This window comes from Alosa pseudoharengus, unplaced genomic scaffold (assembly GCF_046254945.1).
Source record: "Alosa pseudoharengus isolate Yale_2024_CS ecotype anadromous, Long Island Sound unplaced genomic scaffold, YU_APseudo_1.1 YU_APseudo_1.1_scf_16, whole genome shotgun sequence".
Lineage (NCBI taxonomy): Eukaryota > Metazoa > Chordata > Actinopteri > Clupeiformes > Clupeidae > Alosa > Alosa pseudoharengus.
The window spans coordinates 14,737,856-14,747,855 of record NW_027468630.1 but is presented as its reverse complement, the minus strand read 5'-3'; the positions used below and the strand labels follow the sequence as shown (position 1 = coordinate 14,747,855).

At 45.7% G+C, this 10,000-nt stretch overlaps 1 protein-coding gene across 1 annotated transcript in view; it reads right to left on the bottom strand.

Annotated features, from left to right (window-relative positions):
• The window catches only part of fstl5 (follistatin-like 5), a 170,836-nt gene that overhangs the window by 34,340 nt on the left and 126,496 nt on the right, over window positions 1-10,000 (bottom strand). Inside the window, exon 10 of the mRNA XM_076288016.1 lies at window positions 8,094-8,228. Within this exon, the coding sequence (XP_076144131.1) occupies window positions 8,094-8,228 (135 nt within the window). The remainder of the gene's footprint in view (window positions 1-8,093; window positions 8,229-10,000) is intronic.

Below are 10,000 nucleotides of genomic sequence, written 5' to 3'. Positions count from 1 at the left end.
TTACCACACCTGGAGAACCTCCCAATGCCTTAGTTACCACACCTGGACCACTTCATTAAAGACCAGTGTCAACACAAACAGCTTGTTTTATTGATGCACACCACATGCCTTTATTTACACACACCATTTGTTTTTATTTATTCCCTTATTTGTTTGTTTGTTTATTTTCAGCCGGAGTTCTGATTGGTTCCAGCACAACTCTATGCAAGCAGAGGATTCACACCCAATCCCAGCATGCATTGGGGCTGTCCTCCTAAACTCAAAAAGTTCCCATTCCTGTCTGGAACAGATGCTGAGAAACTGCCTGGATGAATGTTGGCCCAGACGGCATAGAGCTTATCCTGCCATTGTTAATCCTTCATAATACGCCTGCATTTCCCGCTCTTCCTTTGCGCCCGCTGATAACCGCCTCTCTGCAGCCGCCCTGGTATCCTCACCAGTTCTGGCCTCTCTAATGAAGAAGCATGCTGCAGTCAGTCGGTGCAGAGAGGCTCCTTATCACACATTTAGACGGATGCTGAAATGAAGCCTTCAAAGGAACGTCAGCTCTCACGGGAGACTACTTCCTCCTGAGCGAGTCGACAGGGTTTAAACTTCGTTTACGCCGTAGAAATTATATAGGAAAGCATCAGAGATTCACATCTGCCAGCACCATCACACAGAATCACTTACTCAGTGAGTAGTTCGTCTGCCGGCACCATTACACAGAATCACTCACTCAGTGAGTAGTTTGGTTATTTACTGGAGTTGATTACTACAGATGGCTGTAGAGTCCAGGATTTCTGATTTCTGATCCTCAAGCATGTAAATAACACAAAATGTTTGCACATTTCTGTTCTGCAGCTGGTCTCAATTACCCTAAACACACACTTAGTAGTTTGTGTACCTTGTAAGGCCACAATGCCATAGAACACTGTACTGGAACATTAGTGCAAAAATCTATGTTTACTGACACACCTCAACTCCACACACACACACACACACACACACACACCTCACACTTTACATGTGGGACGTGCTGAGCGGCGGAGATGTCGGAGTACACACACACACACACACACAAACACACACAAACACACACCTCACACTACACTGAGCGATATCATATAATATACTGTGATGTAATATACTCTATATGCTCTAATGTAATACACTCTAATATACTCTGTAATATACTGTAATGTAATATACTGTAATGTAATTTGCTGTAATGTAATAAACTGTAATGTAATATACTGTAATGTAATATGCTCTAATCATTAGAGCACATTACAGTATATTACAGTATATTACATTACAGTTTATTACATTACAGTAAATTACATTAGTGTCTAATGTAATTTACTGTAATGTAATAAACTGTAATGTAATATACTGTAATATACTGTAATGTATTATGCTCTAATGTAATTTACTGTAATGTAATATACTCTAATGTAATATACTGTAATCTAATATGCTCTAATGTAATATAATCTTGCTCTGTCCTGTGTGGGAAATGTGGGAATGACCCCTCAGCACTCTGTGTTCTCGCAGTATATGCTGTTTGTGTACTGTGTATACTTTATACACAGTATACACAAACAGCATATATCCCCCCACCACACCACCTCACCACCAAACAGTGCTTATCCCCCACCACACCACCTCACCACCAAACAGTGCCCACCACACCACCTCACCACTAAACAGTGCCTACCCCCCACCTCACCACCAAACAGTGCTTATCCCCCACCACACCACCAAACAGTGCCTACCCCCCACCTCACCACCAAACAGTGCTTATCCCCCACCACACCACCAAACAGTGCCTACCCCCCACCTCACCACCAAACAGTGCTTATCCCCCACCTCACCACCTCACCACCAAACAGTGCCTACCCCCCACCACACCACCTCACCACCAAACAGTGCCTACCCCCCACCTCACCACCAAACAGTGCCTACCCCCCACCTCACCACCAAACAGTGCCTACCCCCCACCTCACCACCAAACAGTGCTTATCCCCCACCACACCACCTCACCACCAAACAGTGCTTATCCCCCACCTCACCACCAAACAGTGCCTACCCCCCACCTCACCACCAAACAGTGCCTACCCCCCACCTCACCACCAAACAGTGCCTACCCCCCACCTCACCACCAAACAGTGCTTATCCCCCACCTCACCACCAAACAGTGCCTACCCCCCACCTCACCACCAAACAGTGCCTACCCCCTACCTCACCCCCAAACAGTGCTTATCCCCCACCTCACCACCAAACAGTGCCTACCCCCCACCTCACCACCAAACAGTGCTTATCCCCCACCTCACCACCAAACAGTGCCTACCCCCCACCTCACCACCAAACAGTGCTTATCCCCCACCTCACCACCAAACAGTGCTTATCCCCCACCACACCACCAAACAGTGCTTAACCCCCACCTCACCACCAAACAGTGCTTATCCCCCCACCTCACCACCAAACAGTGCTTATCCCCCACCTCACCACCAAACAGTGCCTACCCCCACCTCACCACCTAACAGTGCTTATCCCCCACCTCACCACCAAACAGTGCCTACCCCCCACCTCACCACCAAACAGTGCTTATCCCCCACCACACCACCAAACAGTGCCTATCCCCCCACCACACCACCTCACCACCAAACAGTGCTTATCCCCCACCACACCACCAAACAGTGCTTATCCCCCCACCACACCACCTCACCACCAAACAGTGCTTATCCCCCACCACACCACCAAACAGTGCCTATCTTCCCACTACAGCACTACATCACCAAACAGTGCCTATCTTCCCACCACACCACCTCACCACCAAACAGTGCTTATCCCCCACCACACCACCAAACAGTGCCTATCTTCCCACTACACCACTACATCACCAAACAGTGCCTATCTTCCCACCACACCACCTCACCACCAAACAGTGCTTATCCCCCACCACACCACCAAACAGTGCCTATCTTCCCACTACACCACTACATCACCAAACAGTGCCTATCTCCCACTATGACACAGAGCGCTCCGCCTATCCAGCCCCATGGAGAGGATTTCTTCGCTCCGCTCCGCTGGGCGGCAGAGATACCGCCGTTTGGAACATTCACGTCCACAGCGCCAGCGCTGCCTCTGCAGCTGCACGTACACACACACACACACACACACACACATCTGCGCTTCCCAAGTGTGTGAGTGTCTATGGTGCCACGTCAATCTGGAAGGCAAACAGATAAATCAGTCTCCACTCAGTGGTACGCCTGCCTGCCTGTGTAGAGCGGTGTGTGTGTGTGTGTGTGTGTGTGTGTGTGTGTGTGTGTGTGTGTGTCTGTCAGTGGTAGTGCACGCCTGCCTGCCTGCCTGTTTAAAGCTGTGAAAATGTCTCTCCAGATTAACACAGTACCGGCTAGGTGCTCACACACACACTCCCAGTTCAGCCAGCAGACAGACAAGCACTACTCTCCAGTACCTCAGTAGACACACACACACCTACTCACACACACACACACCCACACACACACTACTCTCCAGTACCTCAACATCCCGGAGATGCAGACCAGTGGTCTACACTTTAACAGTGAGATTACAGCTGAGACAACTGACATACACACAAACACACACACACACACACACACACACACACACATACACTGACACACACACACACACACATACACTGACACACACACTGACTCTAATCTTGCCACAAATTGTTTTTTTAAATGTGTAGTTTTAAAGTAAGTGCATGTGTGTATTCTAGCCTAGTCCCCTGTGAGTTTTGAATCATACGCTAATCATATTCAGCTGTTGTTTCCCTGCATGTGTATATATTATATTCAGCTGTTGTTTACTTGCATGTGTATATATTATATTCAGCTGTTGTTTACTTGTATGTGTATATACTCATATTATAATCAGCTGTTGTTTACCTGCATGTATATACTCATATTATAATCAGCTGTTGTTTCCCTGCATGTGTATATACTCATATCAGGGCAGTGGGACGGCCGGAGCCATTGCTCATCTGAATGAATGGAAGCTCAGCAGAGCCATTAACGAGTGCAAGAGGTATCTGCAGAACAATGTCTGTGTGTGTGTGTGTGTGTGTGTGTGTGTGTGTGAATGAATGGATGCTCAATAAAGCCGTTGACAACTGCAAGAGGTATCTGCAGCACAGTGTGTGTGTGTGTAGTAGGTGTGTGTGTGTGTGTGTGTGTGTGTGTGTGTGTGTGTGTGTGAATGAATGGATGCTCAGTAGAGCCATTAAACGAGTGCAGGGTCTATCTGCAGCACCCAGCGAGCCTTAAAAACAGCCTGTGTATGTGCGTGTGTGTCAGTAGGTATGTGTGTGTGTGTGTGTGTCAGTACTGTAGGTATGTGTGTGTGTGTAAGTAGGTGAGTTTGTGTGTAAGTAGGTGTGTGAGTCTGAGTAGGTGAGTGTGTGTGAGTAGGTGTGTGTGTGTGTGTGTGAGTGTGAGTGTGTGTGAGTAGGTGTGTGTGTGTGTGTGAGTGGGTGTGTTACTTCTAAACTGTTTGGTAAAGTTGAACACATAGACTACAATGAAAGCAACGAGAGGTATGTAATTATTATTTATGTATTTATTTATTTTCGGACAGCGTAGGCTACCGGTAAATAAAGCGGGAGATGTGTGTTGTTTATGCGGCCGTGTAAGCTGCAAAGCACTGTGTGAAACACTAGAAAGGGTGTGTCGCGGTTCTGCCTTTTCACACCGCGACACAGTATCGTGGATATGAGTGTCGCGATTTCGGTTTCGAATCGCACATCGTTACAGCCCTACTGTTCCTACAGTCATGCTAATAAAGCAACACTGTTCCTACAGTCATGCTAATAAAGTAACACGTATAGTCATGCTAATAAAGCAACACTGTTCCTACAGTCATGCTAATAAAGCAACACGTATAGTCATGCTAATAAAGCAACACTGTTCCTACAGTCATGCTATTAAAGCAACACGTACAGTCATGCTAATAAAGCAACACTGTTCCTACAGTCATGCTAATAAAGCAACACTGTTCCTATAGTCATGCTAATAAAGCAACACATATAGTCATGCTAATAAAGCAACACTGTTCCTATAGTCATGCTAATAAAGCAACACGTACAGTCATGCTAATAAAGCAACACTGTTCCTACAGTCATGCTAATAAAGCAACACCTATAGTCATGCTAATAAAGTAACACTGTTCCTACAGTCATGCTAATAAAGCAACACTGTTCCTACAGTCATGCTAATAAAGCAACACGTATAGTCATGCTAATAAAGCAACACTGTTCCTACAGTCATGCTATTAAAGCAACACATATAGTCAGGCTAATAAAGCAACACTGTTCCTACAGTCATGCTAATAAAGCAACACGTACAGTCATGCTAATAAAGCAACACTGTTCCTATAGTCATGCTAATAAAGCAACACGTACAGTATAGTCATGCTAATAAAGCAACACATAGTCATGCTTATAAAGCCACACTGTACCTACAGTCATGCTAATAAAGCCACGCTGTACCTACAGTCATGCTAATAAAGCAACACTGTTTCTAAAGTCATGCTAATAAAACAACACGTACAGTCATGGTAATAAAGCAACACGTACAGTCATGCTAATAAAGCAACACTGTTCCTACAGTCATGCTAATAAAGCAAAACGTAGTCATGCTAATAAAGCCACGCTGTACCAGAGAATGTCTAATAAGGGGAGAACCGCCACTCTCGGGAAACTTCCGGTTACTGAACTGGTTGCAGTTCCCGTTCTGGTTCCACATGAGGGCGCTCACGAATAAGTGCAGAATGAATGGAGGCCTATGGAGCTGTACCCCTCAAATCCACTTTTCTCGGGATAGAATTTTTTGCCCAGAAATTCGAATGTTGCAGTCAAAAGAGGGGGCAGAGAAAATACAAACCGCTGAGTATTATATTTTTTGAGTCACTTATTTGTTCTAAAAAGCCTTTCAAATGTGTCAATGACGTCATTCGTTAGCAGAAAGCTAGTGTGTTGTGGGCAACAACGACCCAACCTGTAAGAAATCGAAAGGACGTGACTACTCGTTCATTCAACTTTTGACCTATAATCCATATTGAGCTTGCAGAAACCACAATCAAATCTTCAATTTCTCAACGCCAACCAGGTGAAAGAGACAAATTTAGCCATCTAGCTCCATAGACCCCCATTGTTTTTGCACTTATTCATGATTGCCCCTAGCGGAACTGCAACAGATTGCAGGTACAATGGAGTTAATAGGGAGTGATCCGGCTCTCCGTAAACGGGCTCTGGCTGTACCTACAGTCATGCTAATAAAGCAACACCTGCAGTCAGAGAGCAAGAGAGAGAGCAGAAGAGAGAAAGAGAGCAGGAAAGAGAAAGAAAGAGAGACAGCACACTCCCTGGCCTCTGCTCTCAGTTCTGGCGGGTGGCAGTTTGACCAGACCATTAGTCAGCGTGTGTGTGTGTGTGTATTAGTCAGCGTGTGTGTATGTGTGTGTGTGTATTAGTCAGCGTGTGTGTGTGTGTGTGTATTGGTCAGCACAGATTTTAGTCACTCACTCACAGCACAGAGAGGCAGAAAGGTCCAGAGAAGTAATAGCAGGGCAGCTCTCAGAGCTGTCACAGACAGCAGGCTCATTTGAACTGAGCGACCACAGGAAACACACACGCACGCACACACACACACACACACACACACACTCTAGAGAAGGAATTAGTACACTCGACTCAGCAGACCAGAGAAGGACGAAGGACACTTGGCACAACTGGCATCAGCCAGCAATGACCGGTGCAATACATCAGTCCAGCAATGACCAGTGCAATACATCAGCCAGCAATGACCAGTGCATACAAAGCATCTGTCCAGCAATGACCAGTGCAATACATCGACCTAGCAATGACCAGTGCAATACATCGGCCCAGCAATGACCAGTGCAATACAAAGCATCTGTCCAGCAACGACCAGTGCAATACATCGACTTAGCAATGACCAGTGCAATACATCGGCCCAGCAATGACCAGTGCAATACAAAGCATCTGTCCAGCAATGACCAGTGCAATACATCACCCAGCAATGACCAGTGCAATACATCAGCCAGCAATGACCAGTGCAATACAACGCATCTGTTCTGTGAAATCTGATTCTAGGGAGTCTAAATAGCAGGAGTCTGTGAAGTGAAGTGCAGTGATATCTAGTCAGGGTAAACAGTGGAGAATGCTGCTAGAGGGTCTCAGTTGGACCTGAGTCTTTATCCCCTCACTGCACACACACACACACACACGCACACACACATACACACACACACCACTCACTGCACGATTTAGAGCAGGATTATGTGCAGCACTATTAAAACAGAAACTGTCAGGGTTTTAACGTTTCAAGGAATGAGCATCAGAGTCTGTAGTGAGAGAGATAAACAGAGAGAGAGAGGAGAGAGGAGGGGACAGAGAATGAGAGTGAGAGGAAGAGAGAGGAGGGGTAGAGGATGAGAGTGAGTGTGTGAGAGGAGGGGACAGGGGATTTGTCTTTGTATATTTTTTTGGGGGGGGGGGCTTTTTTTTTTAACCTTTTTTTAATGATAGTACAATGGAGAGTGACAGGAAGTGAATGGGAGAGAGAGCAGGGGTGGGATCCGGAAAGGACCACGGGGCGGGAATCGAACCTGGGTTGCCGGCTTACGGTGCAGGTGCCCCAGCCAGTTGCGCCACAGCTGGGGCCGGGACAGGGGATTTTTATTATTACATCTGAAAGTCATAAACTATTGAAAAGCAAAGGAGTAAATAATGAACGTGTTGCATCGCCGCTAACTCACTGGCTATCATTAAAACATACGCGCCTTGCGCTTCATCATTAAAACATACGCGTCTTACGCGTTATCATTAAAACATACGCGTGTTACGCAGCAGGACTGAAACATATGTGGTCTACGCATCAGGACTGTAACATACACTTCTTACACTTCATGTTTAAAACACACACGTCTTACTTATCAGGTTTAAAGCACACACGTCTTACACATCATGTTTAAAACACACACGTCTTACACATCATGTTTAAAACACACACGTCTTACGCATCATGAATGAAACTTACGCGTCTTCCGAGCGGAGTCTTCCACAAACAGGGAGGAAATGTCCTCGTCCACACCCGCCTCGTTCTTGGCGATGCAGGTGTACGCCCCCGTGTCCTCAAAGTGCACGTTGCTGACATGGACCTCACTGCCGTTAGCTGCATCCGATGTCCAGAACAAGAGAGAAGAGAAGAGATGAGAAGAGAAGAGAGGAGAAGAAAAGAGGAGAAGAGAAGAGAGGGTAGAGAAGAGGAGAGGAGAGGAGAGAAGAGATGAGAAGAGAAGATAAGAGAAGAGAAGAGAAGAGAAGAGAGGAGATGAGAAGAGAGGAGAGGAGAGAGGGGGTGATTGAGGTCAGCATGAGAGAAAAGACAGGAGCAGACAGAGTGATAGAGAAGAGGAGAGGAGAGAAAAGAAACATGTTTTAAAGGCCACAGCGCAGTGTGTGACGACCCTGCACTCGGCCACCTCATCTAAAGCGCTTTTTACTGCCAGGAAAAAAAGAGTCAAAGTTAAAGATGAACTGAACTGGAATTTGAAGTAAAGGTGATATAACAGATGTATTTTATTTCTTCTCATTGGTACAATGATTAAAATGGCTGAATTTATTAAAAGGGATAAAATTTTAAGTTGAAAGTGTTGTTGTTACATGGGCGCCGCCATGTTGGATTTCAACAATCGGCTACGTCACTGGCATGGTAAGCTACTCCGCACTAGCACTAGCAGCCATAGCAGATAATGAGTCTGAGGCTAGCTGACATGGCTGAGGAAACTAACATTAGGCCTAGCTGAGTTACATATTAGCCATAAGCTGTTTATCATAGGCTAGCCTACATCACAAAATATCATACAAAATGAAACCAAACTAGTGAAACAAAGGCGAACACTTTAACAGGGGAAATTAATTGGGCATGAATCATACTGAACGCTATTTTGTCAATGAGCAGAAACACACACGACATTCAAACTATTGATAAGATGTGCACTATGGAAACTGAAACTTTAGACGAATAAATACCATTGACTCGCCATATCCTGACTTAAAAAACCCTTTTCTTGCTTACTTTATCGCAAACTCGGTGGGGCAGCTTGTAGTCTTTTTCAATTCATAGAAGGGCGAGCCCACAGTCTATGTGCCATGGAGCCTAAGTTTCAACTTCGGCTTCGTTCACCCAATGCAGTCACTGGTCGCAATTACAAAGTCCAGTAAGGTTCGTTCAATCTTTTAAAGTTTTAAGTGCAGTCGCCTATCTGTCCCCTTTGGAATAATATCTCGAAGTAGCCTCGAGATGAGGTCCAGTGTTAGATAGGCTACCATACGATCCAACCTAGGAAAGGGCTAGCAGCTAAACACCTTGGAAACACTCTTATGTCAAACTCCACAAGCTAGCACTCCGACCATAGAGAGTATAAACCATGACTCCGACGATATCACAGATCGATAATAATGCGTTTACTAGCTGGTAACTAAACCACAGCGGGTCTGTAAACAGAATCCAATGTCCCTTTCTACTCACCCTGAAGCCAGTTCACCGTCTCAGGGCAGATTGTTGATGCGAGGGAGTTTAACTCGCAGTGCTGCTATCCAAGAGACTCGTGCAATATCAACATCCACAAGGTAAAAATCTGCAAACTCTCCACTAACTAGCCTAAAATAAACGGCAAACTCGTGTATCCTCCATGTATCTGGGGTCAACTTGGGGTAACGAAGTTTTTAACAGTTTCAAAGGAGGGAGAGAGAGAGAGGCCGTGTGAGTTGCTGTTACGAGTGCCAGTAGTCCAGACTGCGTTAGCCTACATTGCCGTGACAATCCGTGTTATATTTGTATATGCACCGTAGCTTCGCATAGGCCTAATGTAGTGGTGGTGAGTGAGTATGCAGTTGTGTGGAAAACAGACAGAAAGCCCCTCTGTGCTGCAGAATTAGATT